Consider the following 15,297-nt stretch of genomic DNA (forward strand, 5'->3'; position numbering starts at 1 on the left):
CTTCCAAGGAATAAGTGTCTTTTAATTTCACGGCTGCAGTCACCATCTGCAGTGATTTTGGAGCCCCCCCAAAAAACAGTCTATCACTGTTTCCATTGTTTCCCCATCTATTTCCTATGAAGTGATGGGACCAGATGCCATGATCTTAGTTTTCTGAATATTGAGTTTTAAGCCAACTGTTTCACTCTCCTCTTTCACTTTCATCAAGAGGCTCTTTAGTTCTTCTTCACTGTCTGCCATATGGGTGGTGTCATCTGCATATCTGAGGTTATTGATATTTCTCCCAGCAATCTTGATTCCATTTGTGCTTCATCCAGCCCAGTATTTTGCATGATGTACTCTGCATGTAAGTTAAATAAGCAGGGTGACAATATACAGCCTTGACATACTCCTTTCCTGATTTGGAACCAGTCTGTTGTTCCATGTCCAGTTCTATCTGTTGCTTCCTGACCTGCATACAGATTTCTCAGGAGGCAGGTCAGGGGGTCTGGTATTCCCATCTCTTTAAGAATTTTCCACAGTTCATTGTGATCCACACAGTCAGAGGCTTTGGCATAGTCAATAAAGCGGAAGTAGATGTTTTTCTGGAACATTCTTGCTTTTTCAGTGATCCAGCGGATGTTGGGAATTTGATCTCTGGTTCCTCTGCCTTTTCTGAATCCATCTTACACATCTGGAAGTTTGTAGTGATATCTAACAACTGTTCTTGCAACTGGGGAAGACACAGATACTTAACCTCTTTTGTCATTTGGAAGTCTCTTTAGATCACCTGGAGAAGGAAATGGCAACCCACTCCAGTCCTCTTCCTGGAGAATCCCATGGAGGGAGGAGCCTGGTAGGCTACCGTCTATGGGGTCGCAAAGAGTCGGTCACGACTGAGCCACTTCACTTCACTTAACCACAGAACATTGTTGACCTTAGGAACACCTTAGATAACTGTAACAAAAGATGTTGATTCCTGTTCTCTAGCTTTATTCATTTACATATCTATCCTTAAGTTAGAGTGAAAGGAATTAGTTGTTAATGTCTTCTGTCTTCTCAAGGATTTCAGTGGTCTTCCTCCTGTGTCTTCATCTTATTTATATATTTGAATTCTAGGATTTGAAACATTTGTTATCAGGAGGGTGAATGAGGTTTTCTAATGATTTAATATGCAATGATGAGATGGCTGGATGGCATCACGGACTCGATGGACGTGAGCCTGAGTGAACTCCGGGAGATGGTGATGAACAGGGATGCCTGGCATGCTGCGATTCATGGGGTTGCAAAGAGTCAGACACGACTGAGTGACTGAACTGAACTGAACTGAATATGCAATGGCTTGTGCCTTTCATTTCTAATCTGTTAGTCAAAATCAACACAATTCTTGTTGCATTTAACAGGTGCATTAAGTGGCAAGATCCTTTCTACAAAACATTTTTAATAATATCTATTCTTAGATGAACTCCAGTTAAGGGAAAGAGTATGTACTAAAAGTAATCTTCAAATCCATTAGTATGCTGTCTGCAAACATTTTCGCCGTGGGGTACATACATCATTGTGCTCTTATTGGCTTCAGTTTCTATTTACTGACTTCTCTTCTGTCCACTATTTTTAAATGTCCCACTGTTACCTTAAATACAACAGGACTTGAGTTAGTTTCATCATTTCTTCAGTCTTTTTGTTTTCCTCATTTTTGTCCTGCACAGATTTCCTGTGTCTTCTTCTAAGGCACCTTGTTCTAGCCGCCTTGACCTAGAGTCTTTGAATCTTCTTTGACTCTTCTGCGTTTATTGATCACACATCCCATGAGTTCCTAGAACTGGATTCTACTTCCATTTTTTTCAACATGTTTTTACATTTTTTTCTTAGTCTCTTTGCTATCACTTTTTTCTAGATTGCTTCAAAAACACTAGCTAGTTATTTTGCTCTTACTTTTACCTTCTACCCACACTGCCCTTCAATTAATCTTCCTTAAGTATGGCTTTCATTTTGTTCCTTTTCTGCTTGAAGTGGCTCCTTGTCATCCTGAGAATAGGACACCCTGACTCTTAGGTTAATTTTATCAAGCTTTATCTCTTACTGCTCCTTAATACAAATCCTCTCTTGGACTAGGCTAGTCTTCTCCTTGCCGTACCCTTATATAGTAAGAAAAAAATGGGGGATTGGAAGGGACAAAGCTTAAAAATAGGTGTTTAACTTTTTATTCTGAAGTTTCAAGCCTATTTAAATAGGGTAATAACAACGAACTCCCATGTGTCTTATCTGCCTCTTCAATAACTATTAATATCAACCTCATGCCAGTCTTGTTTTATCTATCCCCATATCCCCCCATTTTGCGGGGAGGGGGCGCTGACAATATTTTAAAGCTAATTGCAGACATCATTCACCTGGAAGTATGTCCGTATGCATCTGTAAAAGCTATCCATCTGTTTACCTAGTGCAGATCTACTCTGATGGTTTCCCTTTCTGTTGGTTATTTAGCTTGTTTACACATTTTTGTTGTTCAGGAGATCAACTAATTCCATTCTGCCCCCCTGTCATTTCTCCACAGAAGGTCCAGCCTCCCCTGTAGAACTATACTACAGCTATTAGGATATTTAAAGTCATTGACATATGTTGGTTTTGTACCCGTCTCAGCACACATAGCACAATTTGAACATGTAGTAGACATGTGATAACTTTTAATAGGGACACTTGGGGTTCAGATCTTTAACCTAGGTCTTATTTGCACTGGTGGAATTTTCAGCTACAGCTTTTAAGTTTCTTACCAGACATTTTGGTTTTATGTTTTTAGATTAGCAATAGCTTTGAAAGAATTGGGGATTTGGCTTTAAAAATCAACTTTGAAGTTTTGCACGCTTAAAACAATAATGTTTTTGGCAGACTGGTTATCTAAAACCTACCTGGAATTATTTTCAATATATCTTTTACTTAGTTTTCTTTTTCTTTAAAGCTTTTTAGTGAGTTAATAATACTACTTTTTCCTAGTGTATACCAGGATTTGTCAACATAAAGTTTTATAGCCTGGTAATTTTTTTAACTTCTATTTTTTATTATGAAAGTGACTCATCTTGGGGGAAAAATTGGGGAAAAAAAAGGCAAAGTATACACACAAAAACTCAAGTTACTCATAAATTTACCACCCAGACTACTTTTAACATTTGGTGTCTGTCTTCTAGTCTTTTTCAGACATGTTTATGTGTTTGTATACACAGAATATTTTTTTTTTAATTACGTTACTGCCGTAGCCTTGGGCCCTAATAGCAGATGCTCCTGCTCTGTTGTTTGTTTGTTAAATCTGGCCTGTAAACAAAGTCAAACAACACAGGCTTCATTCTGGTTGTTGTGCTAGTGGCATGGTTTGCCAGTTATTATGATTTTAACTGTAAGTACTTGTTGGGGGCAGAAGAAATCAGGGTATTAATTATTATCAGGTAAACAGGGGCTAACAGCTTTGTATCAGATTGACAGCTTTTTAAAATTTTGGACTTGAGATTTTCAGAAGTTGATGGGTTCTCTATGCTGTGTGAAAGATTGGGTTCTGATACCACATGCTTTTATTTTCCCATCTCGGTGAGATGAGAGTTTCTTATAGCTAGGGGAATGGTCATGCAAATTCTGCTTCTCTAGGGCCTGGCACAGAATAGATACTCAATGGATTATGCCAAATGTGATTTATTTTTGCAGTGAGCAAGTAGTAGTGTGGAACACACACGTTGTCTGTATATTATTGTTAGTTGTCTGTTGTTATTAAACATGTTATCTCAAAATTTGGCACCTTAAATAACAAACATTTGTTTTCTCATACAGTTCATGTGAACCAGGAATCCAGGAAGAACTTAGCTGGGTGGTTGTGGCTCAGAGTCTGAGTTGGCAGTCGTCTGAAGGCTTAACTAAGACTAGAGGACCCACTTCCAAGGTGGTTCATTCACACACATAACTATTAGCAGGAAGTTTCACTTCCTCACCAGATAGGCCTCTCCATAGGGCTGCTTGAGTATCCTAACAGTGTGGCAACTGTCTTCGCCCAGGGCAAGGAGAAAGATCTCATGCCTTTGATGGCCTGCCCACTGACATTTCCACTTTGTCCTGTTTTTAGGGGTGAGTCACTACGTCTAGCCCATACTTAAGGAGAAGGAAGTTAGGCCATAACTTGAAAGGAAGAGTATCAAAGAATCTGTTGGACATATTTTAAAACCACCACATGCATTGAATACATAAACTTCCAGTTGATTCACAGTCAACGTTAAGGTGGCCTGACTCCAGTGAGCTGCATTTTTAATATGCCTTTGGGTTAATTCTGATACACTAAAATTTGAGAGTCACTAACCTAAAAAAGTAGAAAGAGATACCATGTTCATGGATCAAAGGACACAATATTTTGATGTCACATCTCTGCAAATTGTCCTGTGAACACAAACTCCTAGCTGGCTTTTTTTTTCTTTAGGAAATCAACCAACTAAATCTAAAATTTATATGGAAATACAGAAGATAGAATAGCCAAAACAATTTTGTAAAGGTACAAAGTTAAAGTACTTACATTACCTGATCTCAAAATTACTATTGAAAAAAAGCTCTCCTCTGAAGCTTTAGGAGTTAATACGCTCTGTGTTGGGGTCTAGTAACAGATCTACAATTTTGTGGTCACTTCATTTCCAGTTAAGAGGCCCAAGGCAGTTCAATGGGGAAAAGGCAGTCTTTTAAAACAACAACAACAAAAAATGGTGCTGTACATCATTATAGATTTTAAAAATGTTCCCTGCCTCTTACCTCTGTATAAAACTCCTAGAAGAAAGAATATTCACAATACTCATGTCTAACCAAAAAATTGTAATGCATAATATATAAAGAACTTGTGGTGGTGATGGTGTAGTTGATAAGTTGTGTCCAACTCTTTCGCAACCCCACGGACTGTAGCCCACCAGGCTCTTCTGTCCATGGTGCTTCCCAGGCAAGAATATTGGAGTGGATTGCCATTTGCTTCTCCAGGGGATTTTCCTGACCCAGGGATTGAACCCTCATCTCCTGCATTGCAGGGGGATTCTTTACCGCTAAGCCACCAGGGATTCAAATAAAGAATGCTGTAATAAGGTAAACAAGTTTTTTTAAGTGGAGGAAAGACTTAAAGAGATACCTTACCACAGAAGATATGAGTGGCCAATCTGCATATGAGAAGATGCCCATCATTTTAATCAGTAAACTGGATTAAAACCACAGTGAGATACCACTACATACCTGCTAGAATAGCTAAAATTAGACTGATTTTATTAGATATTGGTGAGAATTTGTAGCAGTTGGAACTCTAATCCATTGTTGATGGGACTATATAATGGTATAATCACTTTGCAGTACAGTTTGGCAGTTTCCTGTAAAGTAAAACATACATTTACAGGTGACCCTGTAACTTCATCATTAAGTATATACCCAAGAGAAATTAAAACATGTCTACACAAAGACTTGTATATGAAAGCTCATAGCAGATTTATTCATAAAAAAGCGAGTGCCTGAAAATAGCTCAAATGTCCATCAGCAGATGAATGGATAAATAAATTGCAGTGTATCCCAACAATGGATTACCATTCCAGTAAAATCTAATCAACTACTGATATATCCAACAACATGGTTGAATGACAAAAATATGTGGAGTGAAAGAAATCAGACTCAAAAGAGAATATCCTGTAGTTCCATTTATGTGAAACTAGAAATTTAGACAAGTCTAATCCATTGCGCTAGCAGATCAGTGGTTGCTTCAGGCTGGAGGTAAAAATGGGGATTGACTAGGAAATGGGCACAAGGGAGACTTCCAGGGATGATGGAAAAATTCTAAATTTTGATTGTGGTAGGGGTTATGTCTGTGCATATGTCTGCTGGACTTACTACTCTGTATCTTTGAAATGTATCTTACTGTGTAGAAATTATACTTCATTAAAGTTGATTTAAAAACTCGTGTCTCTTAAGGTTTGGATTTCCACAAGTTACATAGATAACCATCTGATCTTGAGATGTGGTGTTCAAGATTTATCCTTTGAATCGTTTATGGCCTAGTCTTCCTGGTACCAGGTCTAGGGAGAAGAACGCCAAACTGTTACCTTCTTTTACAGTAGAATTGGCTTCCCCTTCGCTTCTTGCTTATTTGTAACATACCTTGGTTTTAGACATAGGGTGATGGGATACCTTGTCTGGGCTGGTTTGTGAAGTCTTTTTCTCCAGTGGAATAAGCTATTATAGATAGCTACCATGCCATTTAAGTCCTGTCTTTGTGCTTCTTGACCAGCTCATCAAGGTAGATGGGCTGGAGATAGCTCACGACTCCTCTTAACTGACGCGTCTCTTATGGTTGCAGATTCTCATAAACACAAAGATAAGCATAAAGATCGAGAACACCGGCACAGAGAGCACAAGAAGGACAAGGAGAAGGACCGAGAGAAGTCCAAGCACAGCAACAGGTAAGGGCTGGACCATCAGGCCCCTCCTTGTTCGGGTCCCTCATCATGCAAGTGGGCTTGGCTTACTTGGAGTGGGCCTTAATTTGATTGATATTTTTCTTCTTTCTGTACTTTAAAGGGTTTAAGTTTAAAAATTAGTAACTTAGCCTACCATGGTCTATTAGTCCCTGAAATCATATACAAAAGGTTGGGTATATGAGATATTCCTGAAGTGAGCATTCCTAGCTTTCATCAGTTTACCAGAGGGGTTCAGTTCTCACAAAAGCCAGTGACCACCAGTGTAAGTGAAACTCAAAGGTGTTGCCCTCAGGGATCCAAGAGGGATATCCGAAAGATGTTTTTTTGTTCATTTTGCCTCCTTTTTTTGGTGTAGGTGGCAGGTGGTCAAGCCCAAAGACATGGTATCTTTGGGTATAGGACTACTTATTGAAAATAAGGACTTAAACTTCCATTTTGAGTTAAAAGCAGTTGTTGGGGGAAAGCCATATGATATTCCCATAATGACCTAAATTTTGTGGGAGGGAACTTAAAGCGCAAGTGCCTTCAACCTAGAGTCTCTTAGAACTACTTCATTAGGGTAGCTTATTGTCTATAGACAAAATATTTTTAACATAAATATATGGTCAAAAGTTTTTATCCAGTGTATACAAAAATCTACAAGTAAATAAAAATGAGACAGATAATCCAGCAGAAAAATTCATGAGAGGATGGAGCAAGCTCTTCACAAAAGAAGATATCCAAATGACCAGTGAAAACACTAGGTGCTCAACAGTGTTCATCAGGGAGTGCTCGCTTTGGCAGCACATACACTAAAACTGGAACGATGTAGAGGAAATTAGCATGGCCCCTGTACAAGGGTGACACACACATTTGTGAAGCATTCCATATTTTTATGCTGTGTCAACCCAAATATTAACTGATAGCATTTCTAGTAAAATTTCAAAATATAAATAGGTTCACAAGAGTATGTGCTGTTGTACAAACACAAGACCAGTTTAAGAATTTAAGATAGAATAAAATATACCAACATATCAAAATTAAAAAAAAACTAGGAAAATGCAATTTAATATTCTACACATTGTAATAATAACTAATTATTAAAATAATGCTAATACCAAGACCTTCAAATGATGTGGAGTAATCCTGTTTCTAGTGGGACTATAAATGGTTGAATCATTTCGGGGAAACTACTTAGCTGTGTCTTCTGAAATTACCATATGTATACCCTGTAACCTAAGAATTCCATTCCCGAGTATATTTGCAACAGAAATGTGTGTATATGGGTACCAAAGGGCAGATAAAAAGTTATTTAGAGCTGCATTATTTTTAATAACCCCAAAGTGAAAATCTCCCAAATGCCTGTTAGTAGTGAAATGGATAATGTGTGGTATATTAGGATACTATATATAAATAAATATGAAAGTAATAAACATAGGTGACTTCCACAAACCTGTGTTGATTGAAGGAAACTAGTCAAAAAAATACATAATGTATGCTTCAATTTGTTTGAAATTCAGAAACAAAAATTAACCAAGACCTTTAGAATCCAGGGTCATGGTCATCTTTGGTGAGGAAGGAAAGGCAGCAGTTGTAGAATGGTGTGAGGGAACTTCTGGTGTGGCCTCAGTGGTATTTTTCTTGACTTTCGTAGTAATCACATTGTAGCTTTATTTTGTGATAACTCTTTGAACTCTGCATTTTGTATATATGCTACTTTTATTTTTAAAAATTATTAAAAATGAGGCTTATGGAAGAGGCACAATAAAGTGAATTCTTTGTCTTTATAATCATTAAAATTTTTTAAATGAAAATTTTAAGGGAAGAGGTCTTTATGAATCATTAAAATAACCAGATTCATTTTCTGCAGTCAGGCTGTTTCTTCAGGAATCATCTACCACTCCTGTGGTCTTTCCCCACAACTTGCTCATTCCTTGTCACTTGATCATCTAGTTTCCGTTAGCCAGTAAATTGAGTCTTAGGTACTAATAGTTGAATCCAGTTCACATGCATCTTTTCTCCAGTTTGTAGTCATCTTCCTAATATTAATATCTATGTAGATTTGAGAGCAGCGATTATTGCCGAGAATAAAGAAGTTCATTTCATAATAATAAAAAAGGGGACTAATTAATCAAGAGGACATACCAGTTATAAAGCTTCCCTGGTGGCTCAGTGGTAAAGAATCAGCCTGCCAATGCAAGAGAGGCAGGTTCAATCCTTCGGTCAGGAAGATCCTTTGGAGTAGGAAATGGCAACCCACTCCAGTATTATTGTCTGGAAAATTCCATTAACAGAGGAGCCTGGCGGACTAAAGTCCATGGGTTCGCAAAGAGTTGGTCATGAGTGAACAGTAGCAAAGAGTATGAACAGTTATAAATGTTAATATAATCAGTTAGAGTCTCAAAATAGATGAAGTGAAAACTGTTAGAATTGCAAAGAGAAATAATATTTATAGTTAGATTTTACTACCTCTTTCTCAATTGATGGGAAAATCATTACGGATATGGAAGACTTTAAATATTATCAACAAACCTGATCTAGTTGATATTTATAGAATATTACACTCAGCAGTAAAATACACATGGAACATTCGCCAAGATACGCCATATTCTGGGCTGAGGCCTTCTTGAAACCAGCTTCCCCTGGCTTCCCACTTGCTGGCTACCTTTTTCATCTTCTCATTCCAGTTCGCAGAGTGATTCTCAGTCTGGTTGCCTTTCTCTGCTGCATCTCTTGTGATTCACCCTTCTCTCACCTTCCATTTCCAGTCTCCCTTAACCGCTTTTCTGTTCCTCAAACAGAGTGTCTTCTGAATATGTCTAGGTTTTCAAATATGCTGTTACTGGTTCTGAAAGACTGTTGCTCTCCTAATAACATTCTTTTAATTGCAGCTTAGAGTTCTTCTTTCAGGTATCTGTTTCTGCCTGTCCCCCCCGCCCCCAACCCCCATATTAAAGTACCATTTTTATGTCTTCTCTGGCACCTTGAGTATATCCCTCTCACAGCCATTACCAAGTTGTGGTGGTGGTGTAATTGTCTCTCTACTTTTCTGTGTGACCTATTTATTGGACTCTTGATGGTCCCTGGGAAGAACATTGGCTTCTGTTGTATTCATGTATGTCCTCAGGCTTAGTATAGTACCTGACAGACAGGTGATTCTTAGTAATATATATGTATTGAATCAGTGAGTGGTTGACCTATGGTTACACCAGTTACCATCGTCTCTCTCCTTTTCACATATTCTCATTATTCTGTAGCAGAGTTCCCCTTGGCCATCCCACATTTCAAACACCGTTTTTTGTGTGTGTTTCTGTCTGAAATATGTATAACATAAAGTTTGTCATTTGGGGGAAGTGACATTCACTATATTGTGCAACCATCCCTAGTATCCATCTTTAGAACTTCATCATTCCAGATAATCTCTGACTTCTTAAATAATCCCTCCTTATTGCCCCTTCCTCTTAGCCTTTAGCAGCATCTATTTTCGGTCTGTGAATTTTCCCATTCTAGCTACCTCAGGTAAGTGGAGTCATAAAGTACTTGTGCTTTTTATGTCTGGCTTATTTTCCTTGGCATAATGTTTTCAAGGTTCATCCATTTTATTGGAATATCAGAATTCCATTCTTATTTATAGTTGAATAATATTTCATTGCATGCCTACCACATTTAAAAAAATTCTTTGATCTGTTGATGGATACTTGGATTGTTTCCACCTTTTGGCTATTGTGTATAATGCTACTATGCACCTGGGTGTACAAGTGTCTGCTTGAGTCCCTGCTTTCAGTTCTTTTGGGTATATACTTAGGAGTAGAATTGCTGATCATGTCAAACAAGAATTTTTATCTTTCTTCCCATATTTTTGATGTGCTAGTTAATGTGAAGGGCCAAAAATATATGAGATAGTCTTGACTATGAAGAACTTCATCATCTGAGGAAAATGCTTACACATGGATCAGATGAAGAAAAACTAATTTTCATGTTACCTGAAATCTGTCCAAAAAAAGACTTTAAAAAGATAGAAGTTAATATTTAAACCATAAGCTTTTAAAAATGGAAGTCTTATTCTCTGACACATCTTACTTCACCAACCATAATTTGCCATTTGTGATGGAAGAAAATAATTAGGTAGAAGTGGCCCTGTTTTACCAAAATCTTTTTTAAAATTTTAGGATGTAATTTTTTTTTAAAGCTTTATTCATCTTATTTTTAAAAGTTTTTAATTATGGTGGTGCTGGGACTTGCGTGGGCTCTTCTCTGTTTGTGGTACGCAGGCTCCTTATTGCAGTGGCTTCTCTTGTTGCGGAGCGCAGGCTTTAGGGTGAGCGGGCTTCTGTAGTTGAGGGACGCACAGGCTTAGTTGCTCCGTGGCATGTGGGATCTTCCCGGATCAGGGATTGAACCCATGTCTCCTGCTTTGGCAGGCAGATTCTGTACCACTGAGACACCAGGGAAACCCAAGGATGTAATTCTGACATCATTTTTTCTTGAAGTCCACAGTGTCTTTCTTATGTCTATCTAGAAGAAAGTCTCCTGGTTCTGGTCTCTCCACCTAAGTGCCTTGTGATGTTGACTAGTTTACTTAACCTTCCTCAACTGACTTTCTTGTCTTCCTTAAAAGCATACTTTTCCAAGATTATAGGATAGGCAAATTCACGAGTTTATTCTGTGCAGTTTTGTGCTTTTTAATATTTTCTTTATTTTCTAGTCAGAATACTTGAAAAATAATAGCTTGTTTGCCAAAGGGCATTGAAAGAACCTGCCCCTAGGTTTTGTTTACACATGACTAAATCTAGCCCTGGATCTCTAATTCACATGTGAGTAAATTTAAGACAGTTTAACCAGATGATGTGTTGTAAGCAGACTTTTAAGTACTTCCTGTTTTGACCTCTGTTGACACACTGCCGCTTTGCAACAAAGCAAGTGTATTGGTTATGGTCCAGTAAAATCCTGTACACCGTGTTCCTTTTTAAATGATTTCTGATCTTTCTGGTAGTTTTGGGTTTCTTTTTCTTCTTCAGCACATTAAGGGATCCTTGAAGATTGTTTAATCACCTCTGAAGCCCAGAATAATTAAGATTTAGCATGTTCTGTTGCAAAATGCTCTATTTTAAAACTTTGCTCATCAACCCTGCCTACTTTTGTGGCCATCTATTATGAAGAAACAAGTTCTACAGCAATGTGTTTCTGTATTCCTTCCTTCTCTGCTAGATTCTAGCATCAGTGATTTTTCATTAGGTTACACTTAGGACCCAAGTCCAGGAGGCCTCTTTCTCCTGCATAGTAATATTGTACTGCATTCTTGGAGTGTCAGAGAATTGGAAACAAGCCTTTCTGAGACAGATGGGATTTAGACCTACCTCTCAGGAGATCCCATCTTATTCATGTACTTTCTTCTTTTATTATTCTCATCCAAGGTGCTCCATAGGGGAAGTGGGGTGTTAAAGGTCATTCTGTCTCATGTCTTCTGTGTGTGGATATGAGTCTGAGGTGATGGACCTCAGGTCACACAGCAGTGTGGTCACAGTGAGGCTGAGAGACCAGGGCTTCTGAGTCATAGTGTGACTTTAAAGGACCTGATGTAAGTAAAGCAAATCTCTCTCCTTAAGGAACGTTAGCTGTGTAGCTAAACTGTCTGTTTAAATACCAGCACCTCTTTCTCATGCATGGTAGGCAACTTAGGTTTTACAATGCCAGATCATTTCAGATGCTGCTTTTTTCTTTTTGGTCCCAGATCCCTAAACGTTTTGGCACTAGAAGTATTAACATTATTAAATTCTGATCCTGTGAAAACCCCATCTCTGACTATCTGGCCTATAGGAAATTTATACCAACATCAAATAAAAATAATTTCTTCTATTATTTGTCTCTGATACTGCTTTTTTCTGTTAGCATTGATATTTAGCACTTCCAGTCCTTTAAAGTGAAGTGAAGTAAAGTCGCTCAGTTGTGTCCGACTCTTCGCGACCCCATGGACTGCAGCCTACCAGGCTCCTCTGTCCATGGGATTTTCCAGGCAAAAGTACTGGAGTGGAGTGCCATTGCCTTAAAGCAATATATAAATCCTCTCTAAAGAAACAAAAGGAATGCTCTGACTAGATCCTAAGGAATCACTGAGCTTGTAGGATTTCACCCAGATACTTCTCTTGAAAGGTTGCATTCTTAGCATAAATTATCTTTAATACCAGACCTGTCATATATACAACATCATTAAAAGCAGTTGTGGGGGGGCTTATTTTAGAAAATAAAGGACTATCACATGTGAAACATAAAATTTCTCCTGCCAACTTTTGACTGTATGCATCTCTTGTCATTTTTAAACCTGACCCTCAGAGTGGAGTGAAAAGTTTGTGGAAATCCAGGGAAGATAGAAAAGCAATGCTGTGAAATATAGTAAGGGAAGTGCTTTTTCAGCCCTGTTGGTAGCACTAATGTATAGAGTCAGTGTGAGAGTAAAGATGCTTTTGGTTTCTGCCTTCCCTTCAGTTCCAAATCCTACCTGAATTAAAGTTGAAAGAACATAGATTTTTAGGAAAATGCACTGGAATTAAGCAACTCGTTCTCAGATGAGGGAAATTTTTCTGAAAGTAATCGCATTTAAAAAGATGTGTTTACTGCTTTTCTTGGTGGGGGTTGCAGGGAGCTATTGCTGAAGCCCTCTGTTTATCTACATGTTCTCATAGCAGCCTGTCTCGGGGAAATGGACAAGTTAACATAGGGAAGTGGAAGAGGTTGGATAGTTAAGAAATGAGACTTGAGTATCACCGCCATTCACATGGGAGTCCATGTGATGCAGTGAAAAGCACACTGAAGTAGAAGTGCAGGGGCCCGGTCCTATCGCTTACTAGCTGTGTGTCCTTATCCAAGGCGCTTAACTTCTGAGTCTTTTTCCACTTTAGTTGAATGTTAATAGCAACACTAGCCTGGTCAAGCTTTCAGGTGTGTAGGGGAGAATTTAATGTAAGTATGCATATAAAAGCTGTTTGGAAACTAACATACTCAGTAATTGAGATTATGATGAGTACCACAAAGCCTGATAGAATTGCCATTCTAATAAATTGAAGCTGTTGATTCTGGTAGTTGAATCTAATTTAATAGTTACTTATTGATAATAGCAAATTCGGTGCCCTAGTTTTCAATGATGCCTAGCCCTATTATAATGACCTGTAGTCTTTTTTTTTTTTTTTTTTTTAGCCATTTCATGGTGGAAAGGGTATTTGAACTAGCCATGGAAAGATGGTTAAGATCTTGACAAGGGAAGGTGATGGCTAGAAAGAGTGGCTTTCCAGTCAGTGAGAAAAGATAAACAAAATATGGAAGGGCTATCATGTACTTTGCTCTGGGGAAAATCCAGTTAGGTAGTTGCCTGGGTTAATAGGATGGATTAGAAAATGGGGCCTCCAAAAAGTTGCTTGATGCAGAACTATTAGATACTATCTCAAGAAGCTGAGATTTGATTCTGAAGGGAGCAAGAAAGAAGCCACTGAAAATAGTTGAGAATGAGAAATAGGACTTAGCCACAAGAGACATGAGGGAGGATGTCTAAGAAAAAAGGATTCCTAGCTTGAGTAACTGGGTGGCTATTTACCTTGTTAATAGAGAGAAAAAACTGAGAGGAGAAATGGGAGTTCTGTAAGATTCCACTCAACTCCCAAGTTTTAATAATTATTGGGATTTTGTTTAGTAACCTATAATGGTGGATGAGCATTAAGAAATCTGAGAATTTCCTTGGTGGTCCAGTGATTACAAGTCTGTGCTTCCAATGCAGGGGACCTGGGTTTGATCCCTGGTAGGGGACTAAGATCCCATATGCCCCAAAAAAAGTAAATAAAGAAATCTTCACTTCTTAAAGCCTTTCAGAAACTAGTTTCTGTGTTTTTTTTCAGAGGCAACTTTAGAATTCACCTAAAGTAAAATTTTTGATTTAACAAATATTACTTAAGCTTTAATTACCTGCTTTCCTTTGAAGGGCCATGGATCTCTTCCTTTCACAGCTTAGAATCTTTCTAGGCTCTCCCAGAGGAATCCCCTATGACCCCATTGACTGCAGCTTGTGGGGGGCTGTTGCCTTGAGGAAATGGGCAGGTTGCTGGAATGAGTTTGTTCTCTTAGCCTTTAGTGGCTAGGTCCTATTCTTAGAAGATAAAGAGGCTCCCCCTACTCTTCCCAGCAGTGTTTCCTTTTTGCCTTATTTGGAGAGTAAGGCACCAGAGTGGTCAAAAACATAACTTCCTGAGTTTAAATCCTAGTTACTGCTCATTAGATGTATTTTCTTGGGTGAGTTACTTAACCTTCCCATGTCTCAGTTTCCATATGTATAAGATGAAGATACTTATCTCAGAGTTTTGTTATGGGGATTAAATTGCTTAGAAGAGTGCCTGGGACTTTGTACTGTTTTAAGTGTCTGCTAAATATTTTTATTAGTGATCGAGGACAGACCACTGTTTTAGTTTTCTGTAGCAGATTTAAATGGTTTCCCATAGCCAACATCCTAGCTTCCCAGAGGATCAGACCAGGGTTTTTTCCTAAAGAGGCAGCAAATGCCTTCTCGAGGCAGAAGAAGAATATTTTTCTGTCTTGGGCTTCCTGCTGCCACCCCTCTACTTCTACCGTCTCTCTCATCCTTCTTCGTAAATGCCTAGGGAAGCCTGGGTCAACTCTGTTTTGTCTGCACAGGTCCACCAAGAGTCGCACAAGAGGTGTGATAGATACAGTGAAATACAGCTGGATCTCTTTTGGAAGCAGCCAGAAGGGCAGTATAGTGGAGTGGTTAGATGCATGGGCTTCAGATGGCCTGGGTTCAAACTCTGGCCCCACTAGTTGCCAGTTGGACAAATAATTTAACTTCTGTCTCTCTTCCTGAATTTTTTGCTTT

At 38.5% G+C, this 15,297-nt stretch overlaps 1 protein-coding gene across 1 annotated transcript in view; it reads left to right on the top strand.

Moving 5' to 3' along the window:
• Window positions 1-15,297, top strand: part of TOP1 (topoisomerase (DNA) I) — an 84,719-nt gene that overhangs the window by 24,115 nt on the left and 45,307 nt on the right. Inside the window, exon 3 of the mRNA XM_018057867.1 lies at window positions 6,326-6,428. Coding sequence (XP_017913356.1) covers window positions 6,326-6,428 — 103 coding nt within the window. The remainder of the gene's footprint in view (window positions 1-6,325; window positions 6,429-15,297) is intronic.

The sequence above is a fragment of the Capra hircus genome, chromosome 13 (genome assembly GCF_001704415.2).
Source record: "Capra hircus breed San Clemente chromosome 13, ASM170441v1, whole genome shotgun sequence".
In the NCBI taxonomy this organism is placed as follows: domain Eukaryota; kingdom Metazoa; phylum Chordata; class Mammalia; order Artiodactyla; family Bovidae; genus Capra; species Capra hircus.